Source organism: Salvelinus sp. IW2-2015, linkage group LG22, assembly GCF_002910315.2.
Source record: "Salvelinus sp. IW2-2015 linkage group LG22, ASM291031v2, whole genome shotgun sequence".
Classification (NCBI taxonomy): domain Eukaryota; kingdom Metazoa; phylum Chordata; class Actinopteri; order Salmoniformes; family Salmonidae; genus Salvelinus; species Salvelinus sp. IW2-2015.
The window spans coordinates 28969833-28986776 of NC_036862.1; the positions used below are offsets into that span (position 1 = coordinate 28969833).

General features: G+C 43.1%; 1 protein-coding gene across 2 annotated transcripts; it reads right to left on the reverse strand.

Moving 5' to 3' along the window:
* Nucleotides 1–8891: 8891 nt before the first annotated feature.
* On the reverse strand, nucleotides 8892–15176 carry LOC111949580 (2-hydroxyacyl-CoA lyase 2). 2 transcript variants are annotated; one of them, XM_023966864.2, is made up of 14 exons: nucleotides 14674–15176; nucleotides 13954–14155; nucleotides 13665–13792; nucleotides 13206–13456; nucleotides 13014–13113; nucleotides 12752–12849; nucleotides 12532–12668; nucleotides 10958–11092; nucleotides 10729–10843; nucleotides 10380–10549; nucleotides 10115–10185; nucleotides 9919–9990; nucleotides 9720–9825; nucleotides 8892–9583 (listed from the first exon to the last, which is right to left on the reverse strand). In XM_023966864.2, the coding sequence occupies exons 1-14, from the start codon at nucleotides 14779–14781 to the stop codon at nucleotides 9405–9407; spliced, it is 1872 nt and encodes a 623-aa protein (XP_023822632.1). In that variant the 5' UTR covers nucleotides 14782–15176; the 3' UTR covers nucleotides 8892–9404. The 2 variants fall into 2 exon arrangements, with proteins under 2 accessions (XP_023822632.1, XP_023822633.1); XM_023966865.2 differs by lacking the exons at nucleotides 9720–9825; nucleotides 9919–9990 and having other exon boundaries at nucleotides 9473–9583.
* Nucleotides 15177–16944: the final 1768 nt, after the last annotated feature.

A 16944-nucleotide genomic window follows, 5' to 3' on the forward strand; every position in this document is an offset into this window, starting at 1 on the left:
TGTACTTGATGGGCTTTCAGCCTCAAACAACACTTCTGCTTCCGCAATCTCCAAACACCCTCCCCACTGGCTCTTTTCTTATTCTTCTTATTAGATGGGCTTAAAACAGAGGTTGGCATCCAATGTTAATGGTGCATTACCACCACCAGCTGGATGGGTATTGAATAAGAAACAAAAAAAACATTGCGGCAAAGGAGGAAAACATCATACAAAATACAAATTTAAACACGTCAACTAACAAAACCCATCCCACTTCTTCAATCACAGTCCACTCCAAAATACATCCCTACACAGGCTCAGGGGTCAGTGATGGTGGAACATTCATCGACAGGATTTCTTGCATGGCCTCGGCTGTGAAATCACGAAGGGCCCAAAAAACMTTCAGCTGCATTCACAATGATTCCAATTTTCTTAGACTTCTTCTTCGTAGCATTTCACTATCCCTCGGTTGATCAGAAACATTCACTGGTTGTCGTGGTGGTTCTACTACCATTGTTCCTTCCAATCTTCACACCGCCTCCAGATAGAAGACACACTGGACGCTCCTTACCCTTGCCACCTCATTCTCCTTCACCCTAACAGGGCACTCCAGGAATTCAGGCGCATTTTCACCTCTGTAAATGCAACATTTCACTTCATTCGGCATACTATACTCTTCCCTTCTGCACACACTTGACACATGACCAAATCTTTTACTTTTATGACACTGAAGGGGCTGGTGTGAGGGGTGGTGTGCACAAAAGCTCTTACAGGGTATCTCATGAATCCTAACTTTATATGAGAAGGGATAGACTCTTCATCAAATAACACTAGCATGGATGAAGTTAATTTATTTCTCCATCTTCCATTCCTCTTGAGGTGAAAGACCTTAATGATAATCTATGACCTCATGCTGTTGCATTGATTGCTGAGCGCTTATGACATTTTAGATATGTTACTCTGTGTCACTGGTAGTCAATTAGAGAGGGAGACCATGCTAATTACTCACACTACTGATAAGACGTTTTGTTGCCCACCATAAACTTTTCCCGGACCTGCAATTGTGTGCATCTGTTATATTAAGCAAACCTAAGTTTACTACCACCACCCTGGAGACAGAGGCATGCATGTTGCTGAGATTTTGTACTAGCACCATTCTGAAACTAGGAGACTGACCTATTTTGCACAGTATTCTTGGAGTAATTCATTGGGACAGGATCCATAAGAGAGCAAAAAGCATTTTCCTCTAATGGAAGAGGTTTCAGCTCTCTCATAGGCTCATAGCCACAGCCTGAGAAAGGGCACAGAAAATGTATGATGTAAATATAGGACGTTCAGTATTACTGTGTATGAGGATGACAAGAGGGGCTTCAACTGTTCCCAATGAGGAGACGTGTGTGTTAGTGAATGTGTTATCCAACAGCATGGTAGTCTCGGCTCCAGGTTTCTCTCACGTTGTTGGTGAAATCCTGTGGCAGAGCGTAAAAACATGGTTATCTGGTGCCTGTCTATCCTATCAGTCATCCTGAGAGAGCACACCTGGCTGGGGCTGTAACCAGCATGATAAACACCAACAGAACGACTATCAACTGGGTTTCAGGGAGGAGTCAAAATCATCAACCCTCTTGTGCTGTGAAAATGGATGGGAATCCTTTTATGTTTTGACTTCAATAGCCTTTTAGCCTTTACCTTAGTGTCTCCAGCTCTATGCCCTACACTCATATGTATGACTGAGACAGACCTAAAAGGACACTTGAAAAGTACATGCTTGATATCCTGATTCACAAGAGTATTATTGAAGCAGTTGCACAAAAACAACAATCTGTGTACATTGATGATGGATCTTTGTGATGATGATTAGGCATACCATTTATGTAATGCATAAAAACAGGGATACTCAGGGTCACTGCCTGTTTTTCTCATGGTGTTCCTGCAAGTATGAACATGCAGCTGCAAGTCAAAAGTGCTGCAGGACCAGGTGGGTGTCAGAGGGAATCCTTGGAACGTTTACCCCAATAAAGTTGATGTTTAAAACGGTTAAGATAAGGGTTAATGGTGCTTTCAAGATAACTGGGAACTCTGGGGAAAAAACGAGATTGAATCATGACGTCAGTGATCTTCAGGTCGGAAAGTCGGAGCTCTAGAAAGATTTTCGGACTTGGAATTCTGAGTTTTATGATCGTTTTCCCAGTCGGAACTCTTTTTTTTRCTTCAGATTTCTCAGTTGTTTTGAACTCACTGAAGTCGGAAATTTCCCAAATACCAGATCACAGTTGTTTTGAACACGGCATAAGGTTGGGTTAGATAAGGGTTATGATCGAAGCTAATTTTTTCCTGAGTTCGCAGTGGTTTTGAAAGCAGTGAAGTCGGAAGTCGGAGATTTCGGATTTCCCAGTTGTTCTGAACGCGGCATTAGGGTACGGAGAGACATACCAAGGATTCCGGATAGCACTAACACTGTCAGAGGCAATACGTTTTCCTTTTGTCACAAAAAAGTGGTTTGACAGCTTATTTTCCAGGAACTGTATTCTCTGAAAAAAGTAACATCTGAATGAGATTAACTTTGTAATAAGGTAATATTTTTGTATCAATGTGTGTGCAATCGAGTGTCTGTTCTTACAGTGCATCTATTGCAGATTGAGGGGGTGGATTCCTGCAATTTATTCTTCAAGTGCTCCTCGGACACAGCTATCCACCTTTCTTCAGGTCCTCGAAGGACTTCTGCAGACTGATGTCCCTACGACTGATGTTTCTCAACCATATCTTCCTACTGAATAATTGAAAACGTGTGTAAGGTTTAATCTTACATTTATTGAATTCACAGCAGAGGTGTGTTTGAACACACACTGACTGAGAACCTTATTTTAATATATTAATGAAGTGATTTGTATCTGTAGAAGSACATCTCTATGTGAAGCTTGTCTTACTTCATTTGTATGTTCTAATTTCTATTAGTATTCATTACAGTTTAATATCTGAGAAGCAGATTGTAGATGCTGCTTAGATGTTGCTTATGGGTTGTGTTTAGTAGGACTGGTTGACGTAATTTCTCTCTTTGTGTAATTACGGTCTTTATGTTTTCCATTTTATGGAAATATGACTGTTAATGTGCTCTCTTTCTCTTAACATTGAGCTCTGTAAGAACAGCTTCTGTCCTTTCCAGGAGCAGAAGAGGCCTCAACAGTTTCTGGGAATCTACAACACCAGTTGTTTTTAAACCTCTTCTCTGGGACCCCCAGCCATTGTGTATATAGGACAGAGTTTAGTTTAAAGTTTATAGTGTTCTCAATCCTTGTTCTCTTAATCCTTTATACACTACACTGAAGTTTTAAGAAGTACTTTAGATGCTTGTGAGCCTGAGGACACCTACTTCTGCTTCCTGAACATCTTGCAGACCGCCTGAACTACATTTAGCATCATCTGCTGGATGCTGGTCAACTATACTGAACAAAAATGTAAACGCAACATTCAACAATTGTGTGGAAGACACATTTCAGTTGAAGGCATTCAGTCGTACAACTGACTAGGTATCCCCCTTTCCCTAACACAACTAGCATGATGAGGCAGCATGGCTAGCTAATGAGCTACAGTATATTACATACAGTATATTATATCCCAGGGTATGCTACACAATCAATAGAAGCCATCATTTGTGATACTGGGTCCTTGCAAAGCAATTTATCGAGATGTAGAACACCATTAAGTTCCTCTTAAGTTATGATTGTTATAGATTCTAGTTTTGGAAACAGAAAACTGTATGGAGATCAAATGTTTCATAGATGAGAAAATTTGCAGAATGTCGGCCAAAATCTATCTCGCTCCATCTTCTCCCACTGCCGGCCACTGGGCTTTTTCTCGCCACCATACTTGGTGGTGAGAGAAATCATCAACCGGATGCTTCATATTTAAAGATCCGGTGAAATATCTGTCTCATTGTTCTAGCTGTGGTAATAGTGTACTTGTGGCCAACACACAATGGTGAGAGTCCACCATCTACTGGTAATTATGAGAATTGCATCCACAAGGAGTAGGCTAAAGGTTACCAAGACACAGGTCCAACTACTGTAAAAACATAACAGCATTCTGGACAAAAATACTAAAGAAATCTGTATTGAATCAGTCAATTCCATTAGTACTGCTTGAGGAAATATGAAAGCAGAACCAACCCAGAACACATAAAAAGCTGTTGCAAGCCCTGCTGTTAGCTCTAGCTCTGCAGGTGCTCCATAGAATTGGGAGGGGCACTGCTCACCATGGAAGTGTTCACAGAAGGCAACTCTCCCAGGAAAAGTAGAGAATAAGAAGGAGGTCTACAGGTGCAGTTTTGTGAGATATGGATTAACACTTCAAAGAGGAGAACATACAGCTGGAAAATAAAAGCAAAATAAGTTCAGAGCAATGAGAAGACCACTGTTGGCCAAATAATCATTCATCATACATCAGGCAGACCTATAACTGCTCTTCAATTTGTTTCGACCAATAGGACCAAAGTAAACAGTTAGGGTGTGATGATCCGAATTATATTATTAATATGTACTTGTAGACTATGAAAACTGAATCTAAAAGCAAACCATATCGTATTATCCAAAACAGTCAGAAAATTAACACAGTAGAACAATCATTTAATGAGACTAGGTAGTATGGTAACGCAAGACTAGCATGTTTGTGACTATATAGCCAGACACATATAGAGATCTGTATATACAGTAGCTCTGCCTACAGCCAACACAATCTTGACCTCAGAGTTGATAAAAGTTCAAGGTAAATGATAGAGGATAAGGAGGGCAGTGGAGTGGATAGTCACACACTTGTCACACACTTGTTGTAACGATGGTCAGTATCTCAGAATTAGACAATTAATATATCTGGTGTCATCAATATATCTGGTGTCAAAGGCACCACTGAATAGAGCCGGGGAAAAATCACTTTACATTTACATTCTTCTCTTTATTGCAATGCTAAAAATAACAACTGTCTCTATAATCCCACAGCGTTCTGATTCCAGAACTGATGACTAAGTGCATTGGGTCATCAATGAAAAAGAAAAGAGACATACAAGTATCACTGTGCTTACGTATAAGATAAAATATTATATAATCAAACGTAATCAAATACAAAATGCCAGTGCGACAGATTCTCAGACCCAGATTCAGGGCAGGTGTCTTCCAATCCCTTTACTTACAACGACCAAAACATTATGAATAGTACATAGTGATTCAATCCAAAGCAAAACAGAAAACATTCTAATATTCAAATTTTTCTCAAAACATTAAAATGTTTTTTTTAATGTATTTCACCTTTATTTAACCAGGTAAGCCAGTTGAGAACAAGTTCTCATTTACAACTGCGACCTGGCCAAGATAAAGCAGTGTAGTGCGACAAAAAACAATCACACAGAGTTACACATGGAATAAACAAACATACAGTCAATAACACAATAGAAAGTCTATATACAGTGTGTACAAATGAAGTAAGATTAGGGAGGTAAGGCAATAAATACACCGTAGTGGCGAAATAATTACAATTTCGCAAATAAACACTGGAGTGATAGATGTGTAGAAAAGGAATGAGCAAGTAGAGATACTGAGGTGCAAAGGAGAAAAAAWAWATATATATAAATAAAATAAATAACAATATAGGGATGAGGTAGTTGGATCGGCTATTTACAGATGGGCTATGTACAGGTGCAACAATCTGTAAGCTGCTCTGATAGCTGATGCTTAAAGTTAGTGAGGGAGATATGAGTCTCCAGCTTCAGTGATTTTTGCAATTCGTTCCAGTCATTGGCAGCAGAGAACTGGAAGGAAAGGCGGCCAAACGAGGAATTGGCTTTGGAGGTGACCAGTGAAATATACCTGCTGGAGCATGTGCTATGGGTGGGTGCTGCTATGGTGACCAGTGAGCTGAGATAAGGCGGGGCTTTACCTAGCAAAGACTTGTAGATGACATGGAGCCAGTGAGTTTGGCGACGAATATGAAGCGAGGGCCAGCCAACGAGAGCATACAGGTCGCAGTGGTGGGTAGTATATGGGGCTTTGGTGACGAAACGGATGGCACTGTGATAGACTGCATCCAATTTGCTGAGTAGAGTGTTGGAGGCTATTTTGTAAATGACATGGCTGAAGTCAAGGAACGGTAGGATATACAGTTTTACGAGGGTATGTTTGGCAGCATGAGTGAAGGATGCTTTGTTGTGAAATAGGAAGCCGATTCTAGATTTAATTTTGGATTGGATATGCTTAATATGAGTCTGGAAGGAGAGTTTACAGTCTAACCAGACACCTAGGTATTTGTTGTTGTCCACATATTCTAAGTCAGAACCGTCCAGAGTAGTGATGCCAGGTGGGCGGGCAGGTGCGGGCAGCGATCAGCTGAAAGCATGCATTTAGTTTTACTAGCGTTTAAGAGCAGTTGGAGGCCACGGAAGGAGAGTTGTATGGCATTAGAGCTCATCTGGAGGTTAGTTAACACAGTGTCCAAAGGGCCAGAAGTATACAGAATGGTGTCGTCTGCGTAGAGGTGGATCAGAGAATCACCAGCCGCAAGAGCGACATCATTGATGTATACAGAGAAAATAGTCGGCCTGAGAATTTAACCCTGTGGCACCGCCAGAGACTGCCAGAGGTCCGGACAACAGACCCTCCGATTTGACACACTGAACTCTATCTGAGAAGTAGTTGGTGAACCAGGCGAGGCAGTCATTTCAGAATCCAAGACTGTTGAGTCTGCCGATAAGAATGTGGTGATTGACAGAGTCGAAAGCCTTGGCCAGGTTGATGAATACGGCCGCACAGTATTGTCTTTTGAGGATGGCGATTATGATATCGTTTAGGACCTTGAGCGTGGCTGAGGTGCACCCATGACCAGCTCGGAAACCAGATTGCATAGCAGAGAAGGTACGGTGGGATTCGAAATGGTCGGTGATATGTTTGTTAACTTGGCTTTCGGAGACCTTAGAAAGGCAGGGTAGGATAGATATAGGTCTGTAACAGTTTGTGTCTAGAGTGACTCTCCCTTTGAAGAGGGGGATGACTGCGGCAGCTTTCCAATCTTTGGGGATCTCAGACGATACGAAAAAGAGGTTGAACAGGCTAGTAATAGGGGTTGCAACAATTGCAGCAGATCATTTTAGAAAAAGAGGGTCCAGATTGTCTAGCCCAGCTGATTTGTAGGGGTCCAGATTTTGCAGCTCTTTCAGAACATCAGCTATCTGGATTTGGGTGAAGGAGAAATGGGGGAGGCTTGGGCAAGTTGCTGTGGGGGGTGCAGAGCTGTTGACCGGGGTAGGGGTAGCCAGGTGGAAAGCAAGGCCAGCCGTAGAAAAATGCTTATTGAAATTCTCGATAATCGTGGACTCATCAGTGGTGACAGTGTTTCCTAGCCTCAGTGCAGTGGGCAGCTGGGAGGAGGTGCTCTTATTCTCAATGGACTTTACAGTGTCCCAGAACTTTTTGGAGTTTGTGCTACAGGATGCACATTTCTGTTTGAAAAAGCTAGCCTTTGCTTTCCTAACTGCCTGTGTATATTGGTTCCTAACTTCCCGTAAAAGTTGCATATCGCGGGGGCTATTCGATGCTAATGCCGTACGCCACAGGATGTTTTTGTGCTGGTCAAGGGCAGTCAGGTCTGGAGTGAACCAAGGGCTATATCTGTTCCTGGTTCAAATGTTTTGAAAGGGGCATGCTTATGTAAGATGGTGAGGAAAGCACTTTAAAGAATAACCAGGCATCCTCTACTGACGGAATATGGTCAATATCTTTCCAGGATACCCGGGCCAGGTCGATTAGAAAGGCCTGCTCGCTGAAGTGTTTTAGAGAGCGTTTGACTGTGATGAGGGGTGGTCATTTGACCGCAGACCCATTACAGATGCAGGCAATGAGGCAGTGGCCACTGACATCCTGGTTGAAGACAGCAGAGGTGTATTTAGAGGGCAGGTTGGTCAGGATGATATCTATGAGGGTGCCTGAGTTATACCTGGTAGGTTCCAATAATTTGGGTGAGATTGAGGGCATCTAGCTTAGATTGTAGGATGGCCGGGGTGTTAAGCATATCCCAGTTTAGGTCAACTAACAGTACAAACTCTGAAGATAAATGGGGGACAATTAATTCACATATGATGTCCAGGGCACAGCTGGGGGCTGAGGTCTGTAACAAGCAGCAACAGTGAGAGACTTTTTTCTGGAAAGATGGATTTTTGAAAGTAGAAGCTCGAACTGTTTGGGCACAGACCTGGATATAATGTCAGAACTCTGCAGGGTGTCTGTGCAGTAGATTGCAACTCCACCCCTTTTGGCAGTTCTATCTCGGTGGAAAATGTTATAGTTGGGGATGGAAATTTCAGAATTTTTGGTGGCCTTCCTAAGCCAGGATTCAGACACGGCTAGGACATCAGGGTTGGCGGAGTGTGTTAAAGCAGTGATTTTTCTTTTTTAGGGAGGAGGCTTCTGATGTTAACATGCATGAAATCAAGGCAAATGTAAGGTGGACTTCAATTTGCATGATGATGCAGAATTCCTTAAAATATAAATAGAATATATGAAATAGTATGAGCAGTGTAATAAAATGTTATAATTTATTCAAGATTATAATGACCACTACCCAAATGGTAAAATATGATAACATCTTCCAGTTTAAACTCCTTTTTTTTTTTTTTTATATAAATAGGGCACTCCTACTGCATATAATTAACTTTTGAATCAACATCTTGTATTTGTGTATCCATTCTGTTGATTGATGTATTTGTGGAGTCTTACAGTACATTCAAGAATTAAAGGCATACAATCATCAATTCTATACCATTTAAATTAAAAACAACTACAGTATTACAATTGTATTTATTACCTTGATGTTAACCCTACAAATCCTCCTGCGGCTTGTAGCTTAGTGTATGATGCATTTTCATAAATATTTTTAAAATTGAACTAGGCAAGTCAGTTAAGAACAAATTCTTATTTACAATTACGGCCTAGGAACAGTGGGTTAACTGCCTTACTCAGGGGAAGAACAGATGTTTACCTTGTCAGCTCGGGATTCGATCTAGCAACCTTTCGGTTACTGGCCCAACACTCTAACCACTAGGCTACCTGCCACCAAATATCCCTTTTTTAAATATCACTTTTTCAAAATAAATGACAAGTTTCAAGGTAGAGTTCAGTAAATCAATAGGCTATCCGAAGTCAATATACATTAATTGGTTAAAAGTGTATATAGCAAGGATCAAAAGGCTGATAAAAGATTGAGAAGAATGAGTTCCTGAATTGTTGAGGTTCCCAGAAGTCACACTTTTCTTCACCAGCAAAATGCAGCAGTTGTACTGTTCAACAGCATGTGAACAGATTTGGGTTTCTAGGCAAGGTGGGAAGGTTTTAGGACCCACAGGTCCAGACAGAGACCCCAGAGGTTGTGGTCTGTCTGTCTGAGCTACTCTACACAGAGATGGAACCCTCTCTGAAGTTGGTCTTCCCTATGAGAACATTGAGTAGTGTGGCTCTCCCCTCTCGGGTCTCCTTCTGTGCCTCTTTTATGATGTCATCCAGCTTGTACTCGTCCTCGCGACCAATGAGGGTGCCCTTGCCTCCGTAACCATCTGCAACTATGTGGTAATCTAGGGAAGGGGAGAACAGAGACAGCATGACATGACATCCAAAGACATGACATGGGCTAACAGAGACCTTGCATGTGTGAGTATAGGCACTAGAGATCCCCAGTATGGTGGCACAGTAGGCCAACATATAAAAGACCTGTGAAGGCCAGGCCACAGGCCACGTTGCTGCCCAGGATGGGAACCTGCTCCCTGGAGATCTGGCTCCAACAGGCATCGTTCCCCACCAGAGCAATTACTGGCGTCTGGGAGAGAGGGACAAAGCAGATAAACTGGTCTGAATGCATGATTAGTTAGTTGATAAGTTGGTCTGAATGGTGAATTGGTAATTACTGTACCTTGTGTCTGGTAAAAGTGTCAAATTCTGCAACACTGTATCCCAGGGATCCATCGCCATAGATAATCCACACCTCAATGAGAAACTTAAGTCAGCTAAACTCAGCCAAAAATTGTGTTTCACAACATGAACAAACCGAAAAACCTAAACCCCTATAAAACAGTGACGGATAAGGCCTGCTTGGTATTCTACTGTACCTCTGACTCAGGCCGACACAGCTTGGCTCCCAGAGCAAACCCTCCTCCAACACCAAGGGTTCCAAATGCTCCTGTTAGAATGACCAACATCAGTTAATCATCCATTAAGATATCAAGAATGTCCTGTTTTCAAATTAAATAAACAAGTCCTATTTGTTTTATTGTACATGTTAATACCCCTCTTACTCAAGTGACCACAATCCTATAACACATTTCCAAAAATATTGTCTACTTGTATTTAACACTGTCCACTGAGGATCTTGACCTGGATCCAGCCAGCGGAGTGGGCCCCTTGGTCTCATGATGTAGGCAGCACTGCCCACAAAGTCGCCCCCATCCGCCACTATGATGCTGTCGTCAGCCATCAACTCATCCACATGGTGTAGGACACTCAGGGGGTTCAGGTGGCGGTCCGTCTTCTCATCAGCCTTCCCCCTGCACAGAAAACACAGAGCAAAACACACTTTCACAGGGAACTAACACAACCTGTACTGTCTGTGTTTGGTGCACTAGATGTACTGATTAATTTGCATGAAGGTTATTGGTTATGTATAAAAAGAAAAAACACAAAAAACAGTTGGCTTTCTGCCCAACTGGCTGAATAAATTGTGTACCGATTAGCCTTCTCTTTGGTGACGTCTCCTGCTTTGAGCCTCTGTGGCCAGTCCTCGGGACATTTGTGGCCCATGAGGCCTTTGGAGAGACGGAGTAGGAAGGAGCCTACATCTCCTAAAAGACAAACAGACATTTTAGTCTCCACAAGATCAAATAGCCAAACAGGAAGTGGCAGCGTTTTGTGAAAGCAAATAAGATTGATTGGACAATTCAGACAACAGTACCAACCCTGAACGGCCACATTGGGCTTCCAGAACATGTCAGAGTTCTTCAGAAGTTGAGTCTTATCTCTGTTGACAGCAATGATCTTGCTGCGCCTGTTCAGCACTCTGCCGTAGCTTAATCGGAAGTCACATACAGTTCCTGCAACACATACCACCATTGTGAGACAGCCTCAAAGACAACAGAAATTGATGAAGTGATTGTGGGGGCTGTCTTGTTAAACTTCAGTGCAGCTATTGACATTATCGATCATAGTCTGCTGCTGGAAAAACATGTGTTATGGCTTTACACCCCCTGCTATAATGTGGCTAAAGAGTTACTTCTAACAGAACACAGAGGGTGTTCTTTAATGGAAGCCTCTAAAATATAATTCAGTTAGAATCAGGAATAGGGTAGCTGTTTAGGCCCCTTGCTTTTTTACATTTTTACTAACGACATGCCACTGACTGAGTAAAGCCAGATTGTCTATGTATGCGGATGACTCAACACGTCAGCTACTAAAGCGACTGAAACACTCAACAAAGAGCTGCAGTTAGTTTCAGAGTGGGTGGCAAGGAATAAGTTAGCCCTAAATATTTCTAAAACTAAAATCATTGTATTTGGAACAAAACACTCACTAAAACCTAAACCTCAACAAAATGTTGTAATAAACAAATCTGGAAATTGAACAAGTTGAGATGACTAAACTGCTTGGAGTAACCCTGGATTGCAAACTGTCATGGTCAAAACATATTGATGCAATAGTAGTGAAGATTGGGAGAAGTCTGTTTATAATAAAGCGATGCTCTGCCTTCTTAACAACACTATCAACAAGGCAGGTCCTACAGGCCCTAGTTTTGTCGCACCTTGACTACTGTTCAGTCGTGTGGTCAGGTGCCACAAAAAAGGACTTAGGAAAATTGCAATTGGCTCAGAACAGGGCAGCACTGCTGGCCCTTGGATGTACACAGAGAGCTAATATTAATAATATGCATGTCAATCTCTCCTGGCAGAAAGTGGAGGAGAGATTGACTTCATCACTACTTTTATTTATGAGAGGTATTGACATGTTGAATGCACCGAGCTGTCTGTCTAAACTACTGGCACACAGCTCGGACACCCATGCATACCCCACCAGAGGTCTCTTCACAGTCTCCAAGTCCAGGACAGACTATGGGAGGCACACAGTACTACATAGAGCCATGACTACATGGAACTCTATTCCACATCAAGTAACTGACACAAATAGTAAAATTTGATTTAAAAAACAGATTAAAAAAAAAACACTTTATGGAACAGCGGGAACTGTGAAGCAACACAAACATTGGCACAGACACATGCATACACACGATAACATACGCACTATAAATACACATGGATTTAGTTCTGTAGATATGTGGTAGTGGTGGAGTAGGGCCCTGAGGGCACACAGTGTGTTGTGAAATCTGTTAATGTATTGTTTTTAAAATTGTATAAACTGCCTTAATTTTGCTGAACACCAGGAAGAGTAGCTGCTGCTTTGGCAGCAGCTACTGGGGATCCATAATAAATACAAACAACTGTATAGAGACAAGATTTACAGATGGCAGTTTGTGTCTCACCTGCTAGCAGCACAAGGTCTGCGTCTTTTAGGGCATATTTCCTGTTCTGTCTGATGTGCAAGGGACTGTTCCTWCCCAGCATGCCACGGGACATTCCCCCCAGGAAGCAAGGGATGCCCAGGGACTCCAGGGCTACCCTGTAACAGGACAACTATATGAATTGGCATTGAATGGACCAAAAGTCTGATGATGTGTAATATAAATGTGGTTGTTGAAATACCTGATGTCATCTGCAGGTGTTGGAGGTAGTGTTGCCTGGCTCCCCAGTAGGATAACAGGCTTCTTGGCTCTGCTCACCAGCTCTATACACTTTTGTACCTGATGTCAAATCACTAGAGGTTGAGCCACAAGGGTTACATAAAAAACATGCCTTCATGTCTATTTGGAAATCTGTAACTGGCTAGTACGAACTGACTGGTTCTACCAAATGAAGCATTTCTCACTGTTGTTAGAGAATGACTGATGGTTAGAGTTAGTCTTGCCTGATCGTCTGTGGCCTGAGGGATGTGCACAGGGAGAGGTGAAACATCTCTGGTTTCCCAGGCCCCAGCAAACAAGTTCTTTAGGTGATTGTGGAGGTACCTTATGGAAGAACATATACAGCATCTGTTACTTTCACAAATCACTAGGGATGTGTGAAAGCATGGTCAAGCACAATCCTGCTGATTACTTACCAAGTGACAACTTTCCCCATTATTCCCTTGGGAGAGTTTTTCACTCCGAACTCTTTGGACACCAGGTGGAAGGGGTAGAGTGTGTCAATGGGGAACTCTATGAACACAGGTCCTGGAGTTCCAGACTGGGCAATGGCCAGAGCCTTCCTCATCGTGGGGACGATCTCCCTCACACTCCTCACCGAGGCGCAGAACTTACACAGCGGCTTGAACAGGGACATCTGGTCAATGTCCTGCAGCGCTCCTCTACCCTGCACAACAGTTCACCAAGAGGTCAAACCTCCACAATGGATAGGGAGAATCAATATATATTGTGCTCACCCACAGTCACACAACTGTACAGTGCAAGATTATGGTCATTGTTGAGTCTAACTTGCTATTGCAGCGTAGCCTTAGTGTTAACGTTAGAACTAGGGTACCCCCATGCTGCTACACCAGTAAAAGGCCTCAGACTCTCACCTGAAGTAGTGTTCCAGCAGCTCCCCCCAAGAGAAGCAGTGGAGACTCGGCCATCTGAGCGTTCTTCACTGCTGTGACTGTGTTAGTCAGGCCTGGGCCAGCAGTCACTGCAGCTACACCTACAGTGCCTGTTGGAGGGAGAATCAATGACAGTGTCAATGCTACAGTATGAACACAAGTAGACTACAGTGTCCTAAGCAAGTTAAACCAGGTCCGAACGGTTCAGATGGACAACTGTAATGCAAGGTATTTAGGATATTATAGTAGGTAATGTACGGTACTAGTTTACCTGAGAGCCTAGCTACAGCATCAGCTGCAAAGACGGCAGTAGCCTCATGCCTGGTGTCCACGATGCGGATGCCCAGCTTCTCGCAGGCCACCAAGATGGGCGAGATGTGCCCCCCCACCAGGGTGAAGACAAACTTAACCCCATGGGCACGCAGAACCTCTGCCACACTCTCCCCACCATGGCGAGGGCTCTGAGTCTCAGTCTGGGGGAAGAATTAGAGGACTCAGGTAAAGGACTGAACAGGCAGATCTCAAATCAGGGTCAAGGACAGTGTATAATTTTATTTAAATAACTGCAAAGTTCTGTTGTAAACTAGAAAAGGCTTATTGGTTATCTATATATATCACTATCTTGTATTTAGCAATGAACTGTATATTGTCCTTGTAGACCTAATGCTCCTTATGTAGCCTATTGTATAACTTCTGAAGAACCTGCACTGTGTCGTCATGGCCTTTGTGTTAGATAGCCACAAGGCAGTTCAAAGTTCTCTCACATACAGTAGGGTTACCTTTCACCTACTAGATGAGTATCTGAGTCTTATGTAGGTTCACTTAGGCTAGGTGAAGAAGCAAGTGAGTAAAATAACACTGTAGTAAGGTATGAACAAGTTGTTTTGCTTCTGAGAATACCAGGCTGCATGTGAGTTTCACAGTTGAGACAGCAAGTGAGCAGGCTGACACCAAATTAGAATGAAACATTGTTTACACAGAAGTGACTTACCTTATGAAACAACTGATACAGTAAACCAAGTTTATACGCTACAAATACTAGTCCTCCGAAAGTAAAACCAACAGAGCACCCCAGCGCGGTGGCAATCTCCATTGCCATGCGAAATGTGTCAAAATACTGAAGCGAGTCCTAAAATAAAGCAGTATCCGTTTTGTGGATCGAATAGCTCTCCAGTTTAGGCTGCTGTTCATTCAATGCACAACCTAGTAGCAGTACAATTTATAAACAGGCATTTCAAATGCACAATTTACTAGGCTACTGTGCAAGAAACGCGTGGAAAGCCAGACTCCACCCGTTCGTGCAATGAAACTAACCATCGAATTTCAAATTGAAATGACCGATGATCGCTATTGCTCAACGTTGTAACAAAGTTCCGCAAATGTCGCAAAATGACAATTCACGGGCAATAACGCAGTGGTCCGCAACTACCGGAATCGTGAATAAGAACAGCGCGGAAGACCCGAAGCGAGAGGGATAACTGGGCCCGGAGTCTGACCTCTCCAGCAGGTGGCGTTTTATATATTTTTTCGCTCACCAAGCGAGTTTTTGTATGTAGGTCAATGAGTGTCGAATTTCGTTGTCAAAAAATTGCATGGCTTATTTGATCGAATGTACATTCCGTAGTAATATGGTTGTTAATAGTGTACTAATATAAGTAGGACACGTGACATCCCGGCAACTTTGAGAAAAAACACTTTATATCGGAGTTGTGCCAGGTCATAGCTAGTTACCACAGCCGCAAAGTCATAAAGCACGCCCATTTCTACAATGTATCTTCTAAAAATGTGATTTTAAACCTATCCCTAATCTTACATTAAACCCAAACACCCCRCCCKKAAAAAAATCATGCATTTTTTACGATATAACCATTTTGACAACAATGTAGATTAAACAAGTAAGAAAAATGAAATAGTAACACAATAAAATAACAACAAGACTATATAGGAGTACCATACTGAGTCAATGTGCAGGGGCATGAGGTAGTTGAGGTAATTGAGATAATATGTGCATGTAAACTCAAAAAAGAAAGAAACGTCCTCTCACTGTCAACTGTGTTTATTTTCAGCAAACTTAACATGTGTACATTTTTGTATGAACAAGACAAGATTCAACTACTGAGACATAAACTGAACAAGTTCCACAGACATGTGACTAACATAAATTGAATAATGTGTCCCTGAACAAAGGAGGGTCAAAATCAAAAGTAACAGTCAGTATCTGGTGTGGCCACCAGCTGCATTAAGTACTGAAGTGCATCTCCTCCTCATGGACTGCACCAGATTTGCCAATTCTTGCTGTGAGATGTTACCCCACTCTTCCACCAAGGCACCTGCAAATTCCCAGACATTTCTAGGGGGAATGGCCCTAGCCACCACCCTCCAATCCAACAGGTCCCAGGCGTGCTCAATGGGATTGAGATCCGGGCTCTTCGCTGGCCATGGTAGAACACTGCCATTCCTGTCTTGCAGGAAATCACGCACAGAATGAGCAGTATGGCTGGTGGCATTGTCATGCTGGAGGGTCATGTCAGGATGAGGCTGCAGGAAGGGTACCACATGAGGGAGGAGGATGTCTTCCCTGTAACGCACATCGTTGAGATTGCCTGCAATGACAACAAGCTCAGTCCGGTGATGCTGTGACACACCACCCCAGACCATGACGGACCCTCCACCTCCAAATCGATCCCGCTCCAGGGTACAGGCCTCGGTGTAATGCTCATTCCATTCAACGATAAACGCGAATCCGACCATCACCGCTGGTGAGACAAAACCGCTACTCGTCAGTAGTGGGTTTGTGCCCATAGGCGACGTTGTTGCCGGTGATGTCTGGTGAGGACCTGCCTTACAACCGGCCTACAAGCCCTCAGTCCAGCCTCTCTCAYCCTATATCCCGGACAGCCTGAGCGTTCCTGGTGTAACTCAGGCAGTTGTTGTTACCATCCTGTACCTGTCCCGCAGGTGTGATGTTCAGATGTACTGATCCTGTGCAGGTGTTGTTACACGTGGTCTGCCACTGCGAGGACGATCAGCTGTCTGTCCTGTCTCCCTGTAGCGCTGTCTTAGGCGTCTCACAGTACGGACATTGCAATTTATTTCCCTGGCCTCATCTGCAGTCCTCATGCCTCCTTGCAGCATGCCTAAGGCACGTTCACGCAGATGAGCAGGGACCCCGGGCATCCTTCTTTTGGTGTTTTCAGAGTCAGTAGAAAGGCCTCTTTTGTGTCCTATGTTTTTATAACTGTGACCTTAATTGCCTACCATC